We start from the raw sequence: 22,549 nt of genomic DNA on the forward strand, positions 1-22,549 counted from the left end.
ACTCATGGTTTGAAGATGGGGATCAGATTAAGTTTATAATCTGCCAACAATTGGAGGGGGAGGGAAATGAACAAACAAACAAAAAATACCAGACCTTGACACATCCATTCAAATTCCCTGTAACTAATCTAAGTTTCTTCCAGTCCAAAGTATTTTAGAATTTTCTTCCAGATCTTGGTTTCATTGTAGGTGTGTCTGTTCTAGTTTGCAATTAGCAAAACTAGTTTATATAAAAATGTATGTAAATGTTACATATTCTTAAACAAATCAAGCAAGCAGATGCTTAGAGGAGAGTTATGCATGTAGTTTCTTGGGTGGAATTGTGTTTCCAGAGTGACCTGCAAACCTAAACACCAGTGTCACTTTCTCAGCTGTTGAGTGGAAGGAAACCTAGCAGCTGCTGTCTCCTACTGTAGGCTACTTGTGGCACGCTCTGGACTTCTGGTAATAGAATTAATATGCCAAACCAATGCTGTGATTTAAATGTGTCTTTTAATTTCTCTGCACTGAATAAAAAACTTAAGTGGAGTTTAAACAATTATTAGAGAGGTCTTCCTTATGCTCATTTAGAACAAAATGAAGACTATAGAAGCAATTTATGATTAAATTGAAAAGCAGGTAAATTATCTTAATCTTAGGCAGGAATAAAACACTCCTTAAGAATTCACACAAAGCACTTGGTTTTCTTCTCTGGTTGTTAAGGTCACTATACTTTTAAATATACTTTTAAATATTTTTGGACCCAACGGTAGAATTATGTCAAGCAAATATATTCAGTAACTAGTAAATGAGAAAATATTTTACTTGTAGAATGTGAAAATGTAGATTGTATAGTTGCATGTTTTGAAACCTCAAAACACTGGGTTTTTACAGACTCAACAATAAATTTTTTTCTAGCTGTTTTAATTTGAGAATCTCTTTTCCTTCAGATGTTCATGAAAGAAGCCCTTCACACTTCAGATGGTGACAAAAAAGAACAGGCAGCTTAATGCTACCAAACTAGGGGTGTGTCAAATCTCTTTCAAGAATGATAAACTCAAAGGACTTGTCTATTTTTAACCTCCTGTTCTTTCCTTTTGGCAGACTAATCGGTGTTAGCTGAGCTGTTTCACTGAATGAATCCAAGCAACTCTGTTGTTTTCTGAAATGAACAGTGAACCTTGCAAGAGCATTTCAAGTCTGCTTTAATGTATGAAGTCCCATTTTGAAACACCATGTCAAATGAAGCCAGTTCGGAGCAGAAGCTTTCTACGACAACAGTCAGTTCTGTTGCTGTTCAGGCTGGGGATGCCAGTATTGTTATAGCTGTACTTAAGGTAAGGCAGCAACTGCTAACATGTGTGTGGTTGGCTTTCTGCTACTCAGTGATTACTACTTCTTTTAAATGTTCTGTGGAAATGAATAGTTAGCGTAAAATGATAAGGCAAGGTCATTTAATCAGTTAGTATTTCATAGAGCTTCCTTGGGAGTTAACACTTGTGTCTGTTCAGAATTTCCATTTGTGGTTTCTTTTTTTTTTTTTTAAATAGAATAAATAATCTGGCCAAAATATGTAGGCTTTTAGAGGCAAGAAATTCCTCTTACTCTTTTTAAAAAGAGATAAATGCAGAGTGCCATGAAAATGTGTTAATTAGCCTGATGTTACCTTTAATCGTAGTTGAGACTCCTCAAGAGTTATTTTTAAACTATACTCAGCAATAATTTTACATAATAAGTAGTCTACCAACTCCATAAATGCAGATCGTGTGTCATTTTTTAAAGTATTTGCTGGGGGAAAAAAAGCCTAAACCTGATAATGAGTGGTTTATTTTTGAAAGTGCTGAATTCATATTCCCATGTGTTTTAGCAGAAGCCCTTGTGTGTATATAGTTGCGCTTAAAAGCACCTAAAGGCCTGTTCTGTGAGCTAGAATCCGCACCTACAGCTTGCACAAAATTTGGCATGGGGAGTAAAGCTGGATGCCTAGGTACTGAATCCCAGCTGGAATTTACTGGCAGTTTGATTCTTCGTTCTCCAGGCAACTTGGAGTACGTGCTAGCCTCAGCCACTAGACTTTGTAATGCACAATAAGGTGATAGTGAGTTGGGCTGTCACCGAATTAGGGTGATTATTCAGGATGGGGTTACCTCAGTTGTGCCGGTGCGAAGGTTCTCTCCTATCAGTTCTCACCCTTCCTGGGAGACTCTGTCTGCCACCACAGGGGAGTAATCTTGTTGCAAGGAGACTTAAGTTTAGGGCGAAGACATTTATTTTTCCCCTGCATGCTGTGGGAACCATACTAGCCTCCAGTGACCTCGCTGCTTCGTTCCTTATCACCATCCTCGGCGAGTCACACTTCTCAGGCTGTAGCAGTTCCGCAACACAGTGAGGAAAGAATTAGCTATGCATTGCTGTCAAGCTTCCTTTCTTTGTGTATCCTCCAGGAGACAATGGGACATTGCTGTCTGGGCTCTTATTCCAAAGGCTACTAAGTGTCCCTGCTGCTAGTTGTGCAATCTCTCCCTGTATATATTCAGTATACAGGTGTGTTGGATCTGCGTGATAGAAATAAGATTTGGGGTTATGGTCTTTGCATCTGCTGGAATATATTTGTGCCTTCTGCCCACTCCACCACCCACCAAGTTTCCTTAACTATTTATGTGATCTTCAGCTGAAAGGGGAGATGAGTTGGAGAAACCTTTTTGGCTCATTGTGATAATCTTACTCTTCAGAGGCAAAACCAAAATCACAGTAGCTATTGGATAAGACTAGAGTCTGGGATTTTGATACTTGTTTCAAATGAAGTGAAGTTTCTATTGTATCCTCTGTGTCTTCATTCTGCAATTGAGTACATGTTTATGGGTCCCTGTGCTCCCATTACCATGGAAAGTATATGTGACCTGAGAGTCTGTGTGAGTAAATAAATGAAGGAAAGCTTGTGTTTTCTGAAGGCTGTAATTGTTTACTTGTTACAGTGTGGAAAATGGGTGAAGCTTCAGCTGGCTGAATCAACACCGAATTTATTAGAAATTGGCAGCAATCAAGATGAGACTAAAAAACTACTGCAGGATCACGAATTCCTCCTAGCTAAACTTAAGGTAAGATGTGATAGGACCACACAAAAATCCATCTAGTCATTCTAGTTCAGGTACAACAGTTGACATAGCTGCCTGGGCCTCCTGTTGCGACGTGGTTGCTAGGTTGAACTGCCCATAGAAAAAAATATGTTCGGCCTTTGTCAGTGTAACAGATCAAAGTTAGGCCTCTGCGCTGGAAAAATAGGCTCAGTGTTAATTACTATTTTCTGACAACAGCAATAAAGATGCACTGTTTTTTCCACTTTATACATTACTGCCATGTCAAGTGAAAAATTCCTATAGCCCTCCGTAACTGCTAAATATAACAGAAAGTCAATTTTTTTTTTATTTTATTCTCCAGTCTTATGAAAAGTTTGATTACTTTAGAACAGCTGTAAACACAAGCAAGCTCTTCATAAGTGTGAAGTAGATATTCCAGGCATGTTTTTATTGAATATTAATTGATCTAAGTTACAATAAGAATGATATCGTAACATTAAATATTCTTGTCTTGAGCTAGGAAGATTTTAGCTAAGAAACAGACCTAAAATCAGATTTTAGCATTCTTAAGAGCAGGTTATAACAACAGTGGCATTTGGACACAGAGTGACATGCTTGCTTGAAAAAGCTGAATTATTTTAAATGTGGATGTTTAACACTGAGAAGAGTCTAAAGGCACCTAAGAAGAAATTTTGTTTTCATGTTTTGATAGGGCAGATTGAGTTTATATCTGTAGACAAATAAATTCCTCTAAAATTTTGGAGCTGTGCACAGCAACTTATTTTCATAGATTCCAACTATTTCATTTTTTTGAGATTACATACAATTCAGATCTGAAAGAACAAACATGATCTGGATAGGATCAAGTGCATTTGATTTAATACTAGAGAGTATGTGCTTCCCCAGTCATTATAAATCTCAAATGTATGTGATCTAATTGAATACAGTATATAGAGAATGTAATCTAATATGGTGCATAATGTGGATTTTGAATAATATGAAGAATAACATTACCAAAAAAACCCAAGCCATCCCAAACCAAAAAAACCCACCCAAAACCCAGAGGGTGGTTCTGCTATCTTTACTTATGCAAGTGCCTCATCTTTATTGCCATCAGTGCTACACTCAGGCATTCTTGGAACAAGCTGCTGTATCCTGTTTGAACAATTCAGAATTAGCTGAGTTCTTACACAGGGACAACAGGAAGAAGCTGAGTTTTGTCTCCTAATTGTCAAAAAATAAATTTTAAAGAGTGGAAAAAGAAAACATAATAATTCCAATCTTTAAAAGAAAAACAAAAGTTCAAATAACAGTTTACTATCAAGTCAAATCTTAAGTGTTATGTATTTATATTAAACATTGTTTGCTATGGGGAGGAAAATAATATATTGTTCTAAGAGAGAGCTTGTAGGTGTTACTGAAAACTTGTGAGGACATGAATAAGCACAGTAAAACAATGAAGTCCTCTCCATAGACTCCAACTGAAATCATTATACTAAGAAAACAGGAAGGAAAAAAAAAAAGTGTGATAGATGAAATCTCTAGATGCATCCCCAAGCTTCTATTCCATTTTTGGTTTAAAATCTTTAAACTAAAATTAAGTTTGGGGTACGTTTCTTTTCATTAAAAAGCTACTTAAATAGTGAAAAAGTTAAATAATCCAAAAGCATTTCATGCTTTCTGATGCTCATTCAAATGTTTGCCTTTCTATTCCTATTAGTCTAGATGCATGGAACCTTAAGTTTGTTTTTTGTTTAGCAGAGTTTACCTTGTTTTCTGCTCACAATAAATAGTAAAATAATAAAATAATCACAAATATTTTAGTTAATATTGATGAAAATGCTAAAATTTTTCACTCCTATTTGTGAGGCCTTGTGACTGATTGCTTGAACCTAGGTGACTGATCTTTATTTGGATCCCCAAAGCTTAATAGATTATATCAGATCAGAAAATTTATTATGCATAAACTGTCAAAGAATGCTTGTCATCCAAATATATCAGGAACAAATACTTATTATTTCATGTTTTATACCTGATGTCCTTGCAAAATTCAGCATTGATTAATGAACATTCTATAAAAGGATTAAGTTCAAAATGACTATTTTTTCCTCAATAATTTAAGAGCTGCAATTTCATTATAATTTGTACTGACTGTGCGTTTTTCAGACATGACATTTTCTGTCTTATAGTAAGCTGTTAACACTTGTCAGTAATTATTCAGTCTTAAGTAACTAAATCCACTCATCAAAAGTTTTTACAAGAATGATTCTCAGACTTTGAAGCAATTTTTTCCACTTAGCATTTGTTAATGAATTATGCATTAGTTATGTGAAGATGGATAAAGAGGTAGTAACGTTTCAGTCTTCCACATTTATGGACACAAAGATTTAGTTACTTATGAGAGGACAAAAAAGAATTTAGAAATGTGGGCAGGAGAGGGGTTGAAAAGATGACACAAAATTGCAGTTGTTAGATGGTCCTTGTTTTGATGGTGTCCAGTATATGCAATTCTATTTGATCTTTTACTCTCAGTGAGCAACATAATTTTGAAAATTTTAACAATGATTAATTATACAAATATATGAACATTCTCCCAGCTGTGGTTTTATCCAGTGCAGTTTTTAATTCTTCCATATCAGCCACAAGTTATTCTTTTCAGTGACTACCTTGTTCCAACTGACTCTATCAATGATAGTCTATGGCAGCTTATAATGTATTTATTTCTGCTATTAATTAGATCTTGGCATTTGGAATGCATTATAAATAGTCTAAAAAAAGGTACAGATAAAACTAACGTCCTGTGGACAAGTAAAACTTGTTCCAGTTATGTGGCAACATTGTGATATTTTATCTCAGGTTTACGTATCTTTTTAAAACACTTATGTGCAACTGTATTAATGTAAATAAGGCATATAGCAAATCAGAAGTATGTTGTTAGAACAGCACATATATGAAAATGATGTCTTCCATAAAATAAATTATTAATATCCTTCAAAAAAAGAACTTTTAGTTCAAAATAGGGTATTTATTACACTTAATATTTGTCGATCATGATCTGAATTGCTTCAGTGATTAAACTTGTATGAATCTGAAGAGTTGCCAAATACCATATTAACCCCATTTGTTTTTTATCAGTCTGTAACTTTACAAAGTAAGAAGATTAGAAAGTTAATTATAGCAAGAGGGGAAAAAAAAAAGTTGTGGGTTTTTTTTTTTTTTTCTACTATGCTTCTTTAAAAAGAAGTGAGGATGGAATCGTTATGTTTTTTAATTTTAAAGCTAGAAATGGCTTACAAGTGGAAAACAGTATAATTAAGAATTTCCCCACTTGGATCCCCAGGAAATAGATACAATTTTGTATATTGTGAAATTTTATTGTTGTATTAAAAAAGTGGAAAATAAATCATGTTTCCTGACAGATACCAGTACTGGATATACATATGCTTAACTTTGCTGATTAGTTCAGTCCAATTCAAAGTTAAGCATTTGTGCAGGACGGGCACAAATTCCTGAACCAGCAATGATTTGAATGTGAAACTAGTCCTGCTTAAGGGAAGAATTAGATGATTAATACTAAATACAACTTTGGAATCAGTGCTGAAGAACCTATGGACTTTTAGAACATAATTTATGGAATAGTTGACCGTGCTGGTATTATGCCATGTTATTTTGCAATCTTATTCTGGGTTTTGATCATCCTTTTTATTTTTAGCTTCATTATTCTTATCCCAGTATAGGTATTGTAAGTTATAATGAAAATATTCAGGCCAAATTCTTTCATTGACTTCATACATTGAGGAGTCACAGGTGTAAGTAAGGACAAAATTTGGCACGGTGACCAGTGATCAGTTTATAGTACTTCTGATGCTAGAGGAAAAGGCATGTAATCCAGCTCACTACTCCAGGGAATTGTTTTTGACTCAGCAATGTTAACAGGAGTTAAAAAACCCTATACAACCAGTATGACACTCAACAAGGCACATAGTACTTTAAAGGATAATAGGAACAGACTTGTTGAATAAGAAAACAGTAATTTTTAGAACATTTCTTTACTGCTTTTAATGTTGAGAATTATTGTGATAAAAACTGGTGTGTGTACTTCAGGGCATTAGGAGAAAACATCTGAAATAGGTTCCTTTGATAGAATGTACTCTATCTTACTCATTACTGATTTAAATTTGTTCCATTGAATTTGGGCATTGGGAACAGCCTACTATTTTAATAAAAAGCAGTGCTCTTGAAATTTCACTTATATGTATAATATTAATGTACTTTATAGAGAAAATGATTCTATTTGGTTTTTGTTGAATTGTCATACTGACTGCTAGTAGCCTGGAAGATTAATGAAACCTGTTTTGCAACAGTAATTTAAGAGGTAAACTGTAGTTCAGTTTCTTAATTTTGTTCAATGATGCCTAATTGATGAGGAAATTTTGTATATGCTTGTCGTCATTTGTTCTAGGCAAACTTAAAGATTTGTTTTCCTTTGGTCATAGATTTGGTGTCTGTGTTAAAGAATTACATATTCTTTTATAATTGATGAATTTATTTGACAGGTCTAGATGCTGCCAACACTTACATGTATTCATTATTGCCGGTTCCATGAACTGAAATAAAATGTTTCTTTTGAACAGGGTTAAGAATTAAACATAAATATTTTCAGGTTTGGAATCACAGCCTTTTCTCTTTGTGATTTGACCTTTCAGTAGTCTCAACTAATATGTTCTGATTCTAAACAGTTAACATTCTGTTTTGCTAAATTAGACCATATCAGCAGTAACAGTTTTGTTGAAAACATTAACTTCTGTGATTTCATGCAAGTCGCCTTCCCAACATTTGCCTCATCCTTGTTTACATGACCTTCAACAGGTTTATATGTTGTGGAAATGTAAATATATGTATATGTATGTTGATATCTCATTCTTTACAATTTCAAAAAAACGTGAGAAGAATCAAAACCAGAAAAACTTGAGAGACAAAGCTTCCAGGAGGTAAAATTATATTGATTGCATTGTGCATACACCTTTCTCTGCCTTTTTTCTGTTTCTGTAATTCAGCTGTTTCCAACAGAAGCCCTAACTGGAGATAACATGTTGTCTTAGTGTTTGAATCTCCCAATATTAATGCTTTCTGGATCATTCTACAAAAAAAGACTGTGTGTGCATGTGTGTTGCCACGCTTTTGGCTATGACAATGTTAAAATCCCCACTAAGACAAACAGCAGCATTCTTGGTTTGCTTCCAAAGTTCTGGTTTTTATCATAAAAGAGACTGTGGCAGAACCGCCACAAAACATGAATAAATCTAGCCTATAAGCGTAAGTTTAAAACCAACACTGTTATTAATTTGGCTCATGAACCTGAAGATTGCTCCAAATTATTTTATTTACTTCAATTCACAGAGCATAATTGCAAAATAGTAATTTATATGCTAATATCAAAGAAAAACAGATTAAAAAATTATATTCTTCAAAAAGCAATAAAATAATATGCTCATTTTTTACATTTGATATCTTTTAAATAAGTCTTTCAGTTATTTCAAGTAAAAATATTTTTGTAATGCTTATTTTTCAGTGAATTTGTTATGGAAGAAATTATTTGTTAATATCTTCTGAATTATTTGCATTTAATTATTGGTGTCCAAGAGTACAATTAGCAGTAAAGTTCAGCTGCATTTTCATCATAAAGCAGAGCTGATTTTTGCAAGTGATTTGAAAAAAAAGAAAGAAGGGAAAAGGTAAGATTTAATAAATATTTTTTTCAATGTTAGTTCAGCTCACTCACCAGTTTCAATATTTGCATAAAAAAAGTTCCCACTGAAATAGTATTTGTCTCAAAATAGTTTTATGTCTGCTTTCTGGGCTTCAAGTTAATAACTATTTGTGTTGTGTAATTTTAGTACTACCTATAAACAAAGATTAATTCTAGCAGCATCTCAGTGAGGAGGAAAATTTACACCTCTAAAAATTCCAAGTTACAATATTCACTGTAAGAATCTGAAGCTGGACCTTTGGACTATGTAAAATATGAGCTAAAGTGTGAAATTTGGCCCAAAATAATAATGAAAAGAAATATAGGGAAGGAAGAAGGAAAGAAACCACTAAGCAGGATCTGGGTTTAAAGATAAACTCAGTATAATTCCATAATTATGAAAGAAATGTGTGATCCAGCCAGCTGCGCATGTAAGTCTGCTCAGTTTGACAAGCCCTACCTGTTTTTCAGACAATGACAATGACAGAGAGAAACAGAGGGAAAAAAGAACAAAAGGCAGAAAGTTTTCCAAAGTTCTCTCCTTCTTGAGCAATCCGATACCCAGTTCTGATGAGAATATTGCTTATTGGGAGCAATCTGATCATGAACTTCATCATGAAATGGTGAACCTGAAGTGAACCTGATCATGAAAGGAAGAGGGTCAGGAGGAAGCAGATGAACTTCAGTAGTATAATAACAGAAATATTATAAAGTTCAACAATCCAGATATAAGGTCATGAAGCTAAAGTGAATAGTAAGTATTTCTGTTGCAGCCTTAATTTAACTACTTGATTGTGGAACAGCTGTTAACCACCATGGCTGTGGAAACAGTCTAGGATGTGATACTTGCAACTATTCTGAAGAGAATTAGAAAGTATGAGTGGAAATTTAGGATTCTGGTCATCTCTACTGAAAAAAGCCAACATCAAACTGAAGGTAGGTGCCTAGTAGGGATATCAAAGGGAAGAGTATTATCTTATTTCTTAGAGTGGACTAAGAAAATGGTTTTTTTAGATTAGCAGAAAGACAGATTCTTATAAACACATTGAATGGGTAAACTTGACAGGAGAGCAACAGCTTAAGTTGAAAGCCACTGCTGGCATAGGAATATATATAGCACATGGAGATCATTAAAAGAGGTAGGCTGGAAAAGGTTTCTCATTGTCAGAGCAATGTCCCAAAATAGATTTTCAACGGGAATAAAAGGGGCAAAAATCCTAGGTGATTTTGATTGGCAATAAGAAAAATTTGTGAAAAGGACTGTCTGAAATTATTGTTTCTAAGACCCAGGTGCCTTAACTTGATGACCCAGGTGTTGTGTAATCTTAACAGAGGATGAAAATTCATGAATCTTTGTTTTATTGGAGTTCTTCACTTGTGAGATCTTGATTGTGCTATAGCTAATAATTTAAATCTCTGTTGTTTGTGTTGACATAAACTACTGAAGATTGTGAATTTTAGTTATGAATTAGATTGATTCAGGAGCTGCTGTCTGTTTAAGAAGAAATATTGGATAGTATTTCAGAGGGAAAAGCATATTTTATGATGGCTGGATTCAGGGAGAAAAAGATAAAAACTTTACTGACATGCAATTTTCATTTTTTTGAGATGCAACTCAGCAAAGAAGTTCAGAAAGAGTGAAATCAATTCTACCTATGAAATTGGCTGTACCTAAAATATTTGCATCTTTCATTTTTTAAAATAATTTGATAATTTTTTAACATGAACAGGCATACATTCTTTTTGTAATGAGACTGGTAGAATTAAGTTTTGCAGATGTCTGCCACTCATGAAAATTAAGAGTGCAAGTGCAGAATTTGACCTATTTTTAATTTATATATTTTCATCTAATACTCTTTTTCAGTTCTATGATATGCTAACTATAATTCTATGTTATGCTATATTTGCATTCCTAGTTTTAGCTAGGCCTGGAGTATAAAATTATAGTAACTTTGTACCAAAATACAGTGGCTCCAGTGTTCTTTAGTACTGCAGTAACTAAACAAATATGTAAGCAGTGTACTAAATTGTGTATATACTTAGTCATGGCTACATTTCTTACTGTGGTAAAAACTATGAAGACTGCAAACACAAGCACTCAGAACCAAAGAAGGGGCAATTTTAATTCCATGCTCCCTCAGTCCGGAGGGTCTTCCAGCCTCTGAAGACCCTTGCTGCAGATTGTGGGTGCTAGAGCTCCTCAGCAAAACTTGTACCTTGTAATGATGTGTTCTTCCTTCCTCTTATTTTTAGAACTTATCAATTTTTATGTTTTAGTTGAAAATTTCCAGAAAAATCCAGTATGGCACAGATCCTGTTATGTGAAGTTTCATTCTACTTTGGCAAATTCATAAGCAACAAAGTCTTACAATGAAAGAGAATCATAATTTTAAGCATTGCAGGCTGCATTAGGATTCCATGAATTAATGTTAACATATCACGACTTTGAATTTTTCCTTCAAGTAAACACACCAACACCACCAGAATGGTTGTATAGAGATGTGTTTTATTGTAACATTATTGCGCTTGTAAGTCAGCCTTTCTCTAAACCCTGTCCTCATAAATCTCATCTTTTCCTTTAGTTTTGTCCTGACGTTAGCAACTCCATGTGGCTTTTTGGGTTGCAACATACTGTGTGCTACACCCTCTAGTTCTCTAGGAAGTTTATGTACTATTTGTATCTAGTCCTTATTTTCCTCAGGAGTTTGCCAGTCTCTGACAGTACTTCAAGCTCCCTGATTGCTAGGTGTCTTCCTCTGTCTGCTTTGCTTTGCACTCCAGAAGCTTTCTGAATAGATGGTAAGAATGTACTTAAATGTGTATTCTAGAAGGCCAAATTTTGTTTCCCTCCAGAGAGGGAGGGATGCTCAGTGTACAACAGTCAGGAAAGGCAAAAGATCATTTTCCCTTTTCTTTCCATACTCTTTTAACCGAACATAAAGTACCCAAATAATGGGCTGTGAACAAATGAATACAAAAGCTATGCTACCCATCACAGCTTACATAAAAAGGTGTTTCTAGACCTTCAGCTATTCACATTCTGTCTGCTACAATATCAGACTCAAATGTACCCTGAAAATGAGTTGGGGGAGAGTTGTGTGGCTGCACAACTGCTGCATTACCAGACAGAGAGCATGCATGCTGCAGGCGTGGGATTCTATCCCTGTTAGTTTCCTCTCAGTAAATCCTAACCAGAATGTTGCTCCCTTTAAGCTACTAATGTGTTTTTTTGGTATAGTGTTGTGGAAGTGGAAAGGAAAAATAGTATCTCGCATAGAAATTGAAGTTAGCCTGTGGTTTTTAAGAAAATGCTTTTTTGACATGGCTTTACTGAGACCAACAGAAGTTGCATGTTTGTACAAACTCCTTTTTGACTATGATGTTAGGCATTCCTTATAGTATCAAGCTTTGTGCCAGCTCCTCAGAGCCCAAAGAGAAATGTACCGTTCTATTTTTTTGTATTCACAGGGAAAGGAAGTTCATAAAAAGAAGAAAATGACATACGATGTGCAAAGTAATCTAGACATGTTCATATCACATAGTTGTTAATTTGAGAAATAACAACACCACATACTCAGAGCTGGATGCATTTCTGTTCTTTCCCCCATCCAAACTTGAAAAATAAACCAAACGCAGAACCAGACTTTTCCAGGAAACACTATCCTTCCAAATTTGTTTCTGCTCCATTGAAACAATAAATACATTTTTTTATGTATTTATTGAGAAATCATGCCAAAAGAGAAAACTGAAACATCTAATTCCAGAAATAATTGAAATAAAGTTAAGGCTTTACTGGAAAGATCTATTAAGCTAATTAAAATAAAAAAACCACCTCATCAAAATTCAGGTTTCTGTGAAATATTTTGCTTTCCATGAGTCATCATTTTTTGATGGAAATACACTTTTTTCCTCTTACTAAGTTTGCTTCTAGGACAAGGGACACAAGTTGGAAAAAAGGAAATTCCAATTAGATATTAGGGAAAAAAAGTTTGACCACGAAGGTGGTTAAATTCTGGAACAGGTTGCCAAGAGAAGTTCTGGAATTTCCATTGTTGGAGATGTTCAAGACTTCATGGGATAAGTCATTGAGTAACTTGAGCAAGGGGTTGGGCAGATGACCTGCAGAGTCCTCTCCAGGCTAAATTATTCTATGATTCTGTGTTGATAAAAAGACCATATTTCAAAGATGAAAAGTATAAAAATAGTAATATCAATATCTACTCCATTTAAAAATAAACTAATCCCATATGTAGTATATGGAAACTAAAATAGTTGAGGATAAATATTTGAAAAGTTCACAGTAACTAATGGCTTTGGCAGTTGTGGAAAGCATAATTTCAATCTCATGGCAATAAAATCTTAATAGCACTCTGAAGACCATCTTATGTATTTGAACTCTTCCTCAAAAAAGTAAAGCTTCCTGTAAAATATTTCTCTTTTTTTTACTAGTCTGTCTTCTCAAATTGCAACTGTGTTCTGTTGCTGGGGTAACACACAAAATGACAACTGTTTTGATACTGTATTAGGTTTTTGTAGTATTACAGGAGCTGTTATTTTTAAAAAAATAAAGTACACAGCTGTTTTAAATGTGTGAACCATTTTCAATAGACATTAGAGAAAAAATTAATATTAAGTCTATATTTCAAAATTTCCTTGAATCAGTTATAAAAACTACAAGTTTATAATGAACAATTTTCTAATTATTTTTTGTAAATTTATGCACACGGTTTTTGCATTTCATTAAATATGGCAGTTTGCTTTAACTTTCAATTTTTCTTTGGTTGGGTTCGAATTCATCACACAGTTATCAAATGAAAAAAAAATTGCATGAAGCATGACTGATAGTTTTCTAAAGTAATCCCAGTTTTCTCTGTGTCTTAGGGATTATGTGACTCACAGCTAATCAATTACTGGAAAATATAGCATACTGCTCAGGTGCAAATGTTAATTAACAACCTGTTCAGAAAAAAAGGCTTCTAAAAGATGGAAATCTACTTCTGGACCCTATACCAATTTTACAGTGTCCATACTGAGTAGTTAGGAAAGATTTAACAACTGAAATGTCTTTTTTATATGTCGAAGCTGATGTAATATCAGGATAAGCGCATGTCTAATTTTATTTCAAAATATAAAATAGTCAGCTCCTTAAAAAGTCAGATTTTGCCAAGAAATTCCAAATGGAGCTACCTCAGATGCCACCTGTTTTTTCACAGTGTATTCAGGACAGCTGTGAAAGTGGTATGATAATTTGGGGGAAATTAGCCTACTAGTGGCAAGCAATCTGTGTGTGAAGCTCTGAAAATATTTTACCTTTTTTTTTTTTTTTTAACATGTCATTATTAAGTCATGACAGTTATTTCTTTTCACAGATTAATATCAAGATGTTGAATTAGTAAAGAGACTATCACTATCACATAGTCATTAATTCCTGTTATACTGTCTTTATTAGTTACACAGCTGGTCCAGAATGTTAAGAAAATCTCATGCTGGATAATTAATGAATGCCACTACTTTCATAGAGTTGTTGTGCATGCAACTATTTTATGCCTCAGCAAGAAAGAAACATAATAATGGCTTCTCTTGGTGCTTTACTTATCCAGTAGTATTAAAATGGCTGTTTTATAAGTAGCATTTATTTTTTAGACATATTGATATTGTTCAACAACTGCACTCTCAACCCATTCTCTGCCCTTTCATGTCAATGCTACTGACAGATGAAATAAGATTAGATATTTGTTACTGCATTCAAAATTCTCTGGAAGAAAATACAAGTGTTTCTTGCTACACAGGAAATGATGCCTCTCTATATACCTAAACTTATGGACAGAGGCTGTGAATTAATTGCTTCTGTTATGTTAATTTTATTAAATAGAGGCTGTCAATATCTTATCTTGGAGATGTGGTATTTTAGTGGTAAGTGGACAGATACTCAAAAAGATAAAAATGTTTCACAAAGTCTCCCTTTAGTTGTTTCATGAACTAGCTTCTCACTATGTTTTTTCCTGACGGTTCAAACATCCAACATGACTGTGAAAGTGACTGAATTGCTATTACCTGAGTGTGAAAAAATGCTGAGGACCAAATTCAGTTTAGAGCCATAGCTATTCCCCATGAAGTAAATTCAGATCCTTGGGTCTTCAGTAGTGTGATGGGAGAAGTTTGTAGGACATTGCCTTTCCCAGCGCATGTGGGAATCTTCTGAATTTCCTCAGCAGGGTCTACCAGCATGGGTCTTCTAAGGCCCAGACACAGTTAAAGTTATCTTTAGTTCTTTTTCCTTTAAAATAGCCTGTCAAAGGGCAGCATAAATTCTATCTACCTACTGCTGGGGGTTTGCTGGGTTTTTGGGGGTTGTGAGTTTTGTTTTGGTTTGTTTTTTTAAGTTCTGGTTGTGGTCTAACAGAAAATGAATCCTGTGTTTCCTTGAACCAACTTCAGTAAATTTTCAGTGAAACTTTTGATAAAATTAATAAAAATAAGAAATTAAGCAGATGACAAGCTGGTTAAATGCTTCAAGGTGTGTTAGCTTGCTCTAGCCTTTTTTGAAGTCAGAGGGGAGACCAAAAGAGCTAAAGCAGCATTGATTTCCTTGCACCCTCAGGATGAATGCTTATGCTTTGGAGTGCAAATAGACTTGTGAAATATTAGGATATAGAGGTAGGAGAGTGGATTTGCATATGCTAGTAAACTTTGTTATTTGGCCGTGTTCTGCAAAATAAAAATACTACACGTAAGCCTGAAAAAACTTGTAAGGACCATGGAGCTATACATGCAAAAAGTGATTTTCAGTTAACTAATGACCAAATTCCACATCAGATTTCTGTAAATGGTTGCAATAATTATGATGGGAAGTTTGGTTTTTTTTAAAGTAATTTTTATTCATCAGTTTAATTAGCTAGCATAAACAATGTTGAATTGAAAGTACTTGAAGATACAGCACCCCATAACGGTTGCTTAGTTTGAGAGATTCACTGACTATCCTCCTAATAAATGCCTCCAAACATTTGTTAGAAAAATGATTATTTGTGCAGAGTCTGCTACAAGCAGTTTATATTTATAAAAGAGATGCCCAGGAGCAGCCTTGCATGAGCTACCCAAATGACTCTGCCATTATTTTTTTAGCACTGTTTCTGAGTTGCCAATGCAAGAACGCAGTGATTTATTCTGCCTGTTCATCCAGTACTTGGTACTTTTTTGAAGCTATTGAAAGTCAGACCTAGTGTGAAGTTTTGCCATCTCAAGAAAAGCAGAAATGATCAATGTGTTTTCATTGGCCAGGAAGGGCAAAATGCAGCTCATTGCACACATTTTTTATTATACAGGAAAACTTTATTGGTTTGGGAGAAACTGCTGGATATTTTTAAAGAGCTGTTTAAGTTAAACTCTACATAAAAATATGAGTGAATTGAACATTAGCAGGTTTACTGAAAGACAAGTTTTTCATATAGCAAAAAAGATACCAAACCCTATAATGATTACATAAAATTACAGAGTAACAGAAATATACTTTAAAAATGCATTGGGGTTTGTTTTTTTTTTACCACAGCTTTACTTGCTTTGACAGGTTTTAAGGATTTTTTAAATGTGGTGTACAAAGGTTAAAAACAAGGCAGTTCCTTGGCCCCGGAGCCAAAAAAGTGGTTTGCTTGTTTGGTTTTTTTTTTTTTCCCCCTCTTCTACAAATAATATATACTGCCTGAAAAACATCTCATGAGCTGTGGAATGAGCATGGATTTGGTAAGAACTGCAGTATAACTTTATTTCCTGCACTATATTTTGGGGGGCTATTTTAGCTAAATTGAATTTTAGAAATTAAAGTTTATGAATTAAAATTCAAATTGCACTGAAAGCATAAATAAGGAAATCCAATTACAGTTAAATAGAGCAGGATTAGGTCAAATAAATATATTAATAGTTCTAGCTGTATATGCTACAGTTATACAACTTTAACTATGCTAGTAACTTTAGATATTCTTGTATATTTGCGTGTAACTGATTGTGAGCAATAAACAATTTTGTAAGCTCAGGACAATGCCAAAACTCTAATTGGATTCAGTACTTAATCTGTACACAAGTGAATGAAGTGGGACCATGAAGCTATTCAACCAGAAATGATAAGGTAAGGGAGCAATTGATAGGTGTCTGAAGAAGTTACAGTATTGTGTATGGTAATAAAAAACTTCTGGATACTTTGCTGCATATGGGTAATATAGTAATTGGGTTATTAGAAATCTATGTTGTTTCTGTTTTGAATGTTATATTCTGAGTTCTGACAGCAGGTCTGTCTTATGCTTACACCTTGTTTAGACATCTGTGAATTAACTTAAAATCAACTAGCTCAGACATAGGTAGCAGTGTAGCAGCAGTAGTATGAACCATGATTACCTGCCGCTTCCACTAAAATAATCTGCCAAACTGTAGTTGTATACCCTTAGAAACCTTTCTAGGAATCATTCTATACTGTCCTGGTCTCAGCTGGGATAGAGTTAATTTTCTTTCTAGTAGCTGGTATAGTGTTATGTCTTAGATTCAGTATGAGAAGAATGTCAATAACACATGGATGTTTTCAGTTGTTGCTAAGTAGTGTTTAGACTAAGTCAAGGATTTTTTAGCTTCTCATGCCCAGCCAGCAAGAAGGCTGGAGGGGCACAAGAAGTTGTGAGGGGACACAGCCAGGGCAGCTGAAGCAAAGTGACCAAAGGGGTATTCAATTCCATGTGACTTCATGCCCAGTATATAAACTGGGGGAGTTGGCCTGGGGGGGGATCACTGCTTGGGAACTAACTGGACATTGCTCAGCAAGTGGTGAGAATTTGCATTGTGCATCACTTGTTTTGTATATTCCAAACCTTTTATTATTATTTTCATATTGTTATTATTATCATTATTAGTTTCTTCTTTTCTGTTCTATTAAACTGTTCTTATCTCAACCCATGAGTTTTACTTCCCCCCCCCCCCCCCCAGTTCTCTCCCCCATCCCACTGGGTGGGGGGGAGTGAGTGAGTGGCTGTGTGGTGCTTAGTTGCTGGCTGGGGTTAAACCATGACAGTCCATTTTGGCATCCAATGTGGGGCACGAAGGGTTGAGACATACGTCCATCAAGAACAGGGTTTGTTCATTTGCAGCTGGTGCATTTCTTGTGCTCAAAGCCCTATAATGCTTAGTTAAGTTCCAAGCATCCTGTGGCAAGAAGTGGTAAGTTGCAGTAGGATTGTTCTCAGATCTTTTTTGAGCAACACTGCACTGAAGGATTTACAGTGCAGATGGCAGAAATGCTTGGTCCCAGCTTTTAGTGAAGATACAACCTCAGTGAAAGCAGTAAAAACAACTTGAGAAGTAAATACTGCACTAGGACTGAGTTCTAGGCTACTGACACCACACTGAATGAGTGACTTAAAATTTACCTTAGGCATGTCTTCACCAGCTGCACTCAAAACAGGTACAGGTACCATAGTGTAGACTTACCCATTGCTGCAACATTTTCTCTGAAACAATACTGTTGCAAACTGGCAGCACTGTAGATAAGCATGCTCAAACTGGCAAGGACAGGAGACAAAATTAAGAAACAGGAGAGAGCTTGATTAAGCTAGAGATGGCTACAGTTACAGTAAATTTAGTGTTAGGGCTTATTATTATTGTTGCAGTAAATACAGTTCTTGGAATATATACTCTTGCATAAAAGTGTGATTCTTGCACGGTGCCATGAGTTTCAAACAGTTTATGAATTGTTGTAGTACAATTTTGTCAAATATCTCACAGCTCTTCCACCTGGTAATTTTTTTTTTATTAGTGATTCTTTGGGAGTAAGCTTTGCATGTGAAGAGAGGTGTTAATTTCAATTTAATGCAATACAATGAGATCTTGGTGATCTATATCGACTTTAAAAAAAAAGTTTAAAGATAATCAGCAGTAAATCTTTATGAGCAGTGGTATTCACCATATTGTTAACTCATCACTTTGATCCAGTTTTGTGGTGAGGTAATTTGAGGGGAAGCTCTTGCACCTGCCCCAAGTGTTGCTGGCTCAGAAATGCATTTCTTCTTCTGTCCCAGGTTTTCCCACCTGGCTCAGGTTTCCTCTCTCCTTTTCTCAGCTGGGATTATCTACAGCCGGGGTAAAAGTGAACAGATGTTTACAATGCACAGAGAAATGCCATTTTCTATGTAACCCTGACAAGATTTTCCTGTACTCTTGAGCAGTTCCAGAATATTTGACTATGGAGCAAGTTTGACTTGACTTTTCAGGCTTGATCAGGCTATATGATATTTTTGGGTTTTGTCTTTTTTTATTGCTACATAAACTGGCTTGAGGAGTTTTAAATCCATAAATTCAGTAGCTTTTCTGTTGAAGATTACAGTGAAATGAAATGTGAAGATCAGATGCACATACTTCAGTGCAACTTTTTGCAGCTCTGCATAAGATTTACCAAGATTTAGAAATATTGTGACTAGTTCATGCCTTGGTATGCTCCTTGCAGGAGAAAGTCTCATTTTTTCCCTAAAGCCAATCTTAGCTACATAACATTTTATAGATAACGTAGTTGAAATAAGATAATTCTGTAGCAGCTGAGATATACAAATATCTCAGCACGTTTGAAAGCAACTTTGTAGCCTATAGACTACAAATAAAAATGCCTACCTATAAATAAGAGGGTAAACTCTGTGTTATAACATGAAGTAATTTTAACCTAGTACTTAAAATAAAATTTAAAAATCACATGACCTTTCAAACTCTTTAGAACCTTTGGGGGTAAGAATCTGTGGTGAAGCACAGCACTCATAGCCAAGAGGGAAGTAGTTTGGGAAACAATAAGCTGTCTTTGGCTTATTTCAACCCTGGGCTGGACCATCTGCTGAACTGACCTTGAACAAAATGTGGAGGGAACAAAGAAATGGAGGACAAATGGCTTTTTCAGTAATAACTATCTCTGAGGCCAAGTGGTCTGTACACTCCACACTGCTTTATGTTTCTGTCCTCACCTGGTAAATGGCTGCTTCAAGAAACAGTCTCATGGTTTCCCTCTTCACCAGAGCCACACATTGCAGGTTGGAAATAAACCAGGTGCTTTCAGAGACTCCAGCTCTCTGCAAGCCTCTTGAGTGGCTGGAAAGTGGGAGGATGAGAATCTCACCCATGGTATCAATTTTTAAAACTGTGGGTTTGGTTTATCCCTTGCCTGTTGAGGATAAGTAGCTGCCCAGAGAAGCAAGTATTCTCACCAGTTTCCAGTCTTCTTGCCAAATTTTAGAACAATCCAAATGATGAAAATTTTAACACTGCATAAAAGCAAGTTGACATTTAGTACTTGAACTCTGACAGGAACTTGCACTTCCTACTGAAAGATCGTACAAATGAATCAAAATCAAAGAATCAAAAAGCCACATTGAGGTAATTTGTTGTAGCACATAGCCCTAAATTTTAGGTCTATTTTAAAACAAACTTTAGGACATAACAGCTGTTTCCTAGTGTTGGGTGATAAATGACAAGAATGGAGAATGACCCAGTCTGCACATGAAACCTTTGTTATTTTGTTTTCCCTCCCATGGTCTCTCCATATGCCTTCATTTATCAGTAGTTAAGCCATTGAAAAATGAATGACATCCACAAACCTTATTTATTTTCCATTTTTATAGCTTTTTAAAAATTAATATCTTATTTCCTTATTAATGATTCTTCTAGAATATTCTTTTTCTAAATGTAAAATAGTGTTAGTGCTGAATTTGGGTCTTAAGTGCTATCACTTTGAGTAAGCTGAGCTGTTAGGAAAGAGCGAAACATTTTTCTGTGTCCTGCAGACAAGCAGAGCTCTAGGCATTTCATGTTATGTTAGCATATGTAGTTAGAAAATATTTATGATTTTGATGAAATTGGACAAAGAACAAAGCAGTGTGACATGGAAAATTAGTAATAAATTCCTCTTATGTGTCTGAAATCTAGTCAAATTATTCTTGACTGTGCCTTCATGGTAACAAGAACATTGCTTTATACTGTGGTAGCCTTTTAAAACCATCTTACAAGCAGTCTGGCTGTGTTTTCAAAATACATTTTGAGCATCAATATCTAGGTCTGTTTTGAAGGAATGTAAATGTCATATCCTGCCTTTATATTGGCTGTGAAATGTAATGAATGATAACAGGAACAGCTGGCATTAGAAATAAATTGGAAGACTAAAATATATTTATTGAATGTATAGACTACTTGAAGAGCAGCATATTATAGTTATGCGTGCTCATTTACCTATTGGCAAATGGCTTCAACTACAGAAATTGTTCATTAGTATTCCTGGTGCAAAAGCTTAGAAACAAATTTAGTGGCATAATTAGGAGGATGAGAACGAAAAAGCACATGAGTCTAACTACCAATTTTGCTAGCATTATATAACATAATAGAAATGTGACTGCACTGTCAATGCAGGTTTGCCTTTGATGTGCTTGATCTGTTTTTATTGTGAAAATCCCGTGTGTCTGAAGTTAGCCTACAAATGGGAAATAGAGCATGGGGCCTGAAAAGGTGGGTGAAGTGGCCTTCCAGATGAAGTAACTTCCTTCTTCCTGTTAGTATTGTATTGACCTTTGGAGATTTCAAGACCTTACCTAAAATGCAGTGTTCTCAAACAAGTGAACAATGTAGACAAAGATGTGCCCTGTTACTATGCAGCCATCATGCCTGTCAGTTTCTTCTGAAGGTAATTACCAGTGGAAAAAAACCCCATAGCTTCATTATTTTCAGTAAACTGTAATCCGTTTTTTTAGAGAGGTAGGAATGCTATATATTACCCTTTTGCTAATTTCCCAGTTCCTTGAAAAATATCAGGGAAAATAATCCCTGACTCTTTGTCATTTTTAACTGAAAACAATGACTGCTAGCATCTTAAATCTCCAGTTTTGTTTTCTAGCCATCACTTAGCTTTAAAGTGAGCATTTTATTTTCAGCAGAATGATTTTGACTGAACATTTAGAATTCCAATGTCATTTTATGGAATATCTATTTCAGGTGTCTTATAACTTCATTCTCCACTAAAAGCCAATATTCCTTACAGGATTGTTTCTCCAATAACAAGACATAGTCTCCTTTTGCTAAACTCCTGTAGTATCCGAGAAAAGTGTCACCATTAGGAAACCCAACAAATAAAGGAAAGCGGACATAATGAATGGAGTAATGACAGCAGAATTTTCCACGTTTTTATTTTTTAGCTTATGACATTCACTTTTTCAAATGAAGTCAAACTTACCTACTAAAAGCAAATGCTTGGTATTAAGAAGTTTGAAAATAACTTTACATCAAAAATATTGGTAAAGCATTTTCAGCTATATCTAGTAAGCACTCTGAAGTATGTCTACATTAACCTCATCCTATCCTGCCATCACAGGGCGATGAAGTCACATCCTTGTGTATTTCATTTGTTCATCTTCTGTCATGATGTTTCTTTTATTCTACACTTTGGCCTTAAGGCTTCCACAAGACTTTTGCAAGATTTTTTTCTTCTAGGAAACAAAACAAACTTCCTTTAGATCTGTTAACCAGGATTCATCCAACACAGGCAGCACTTGGCAGTTAGTACTTGGAGTTTAGCCTTTTTCTGAGGTTGAACAAAGAACCAAGGCTTTGCTGGGTCTGAAGAGACTGTGCACATATTTAGGAAAATAGAGTATTACATGGACAACATAATTTTTATAGCTTTGACAGTATAAAAATAGCTGAGAAGTAATAATGCAAACCAATAAAAGAAAAACCAAGAAAGAGT

At 35.0% G+C, this 22,549-nt stretch overlaps 1 protein-coding gene across 3 annotated transcripts in view; it reads left to right on the forward strand.

Annotated features, from left to right (window-relative positions):
• Positions 1-1,111: 1,111 nt before the first annotated feature.
• CCDC141 (coiled-coil domain containing 141) overlaps positions 1,112-22,549 on the forward strand; it is a 108,795-nt gene continuing 87,357 nt past the window's right edge. For all 3 annotated transcript variants that reach the window (XR_008236093.1, XM_052793346.1, XM_052793348.1), the window contains exons 1-2: positions 1,112-1,316; positions 2,955-3,077. Coding sequence is in view for 2 of the 3 variants with exons in the window: in XM_052793346.1 (XP_052649306.1) it covers positions 1,215-1,316; positions 2,955-3,077 (225 nt within the window). In the remaining variant the exon portion in view is untranslated. The remainder of the gene's footprint in view (positions 1,317-2,954; positions 3,078-22,549) is intronic.

Source organism: Harpia harpyja, chromosome 7 (genome assembly GCF_026419915.1).
Source record: "Harpia harpyja isolate bHarHar1 chromosome 7, bHarHar1 primary haplotype, whole genome shotgun sequence".
In the NCBI taxonomy this organism is placed as follows: domain Eukaryota; kingdom Metazoa; phylum Chordata; class Aves; order Accipitriformes; family Accipitridae; genus Harpia; species Harpia harpyja.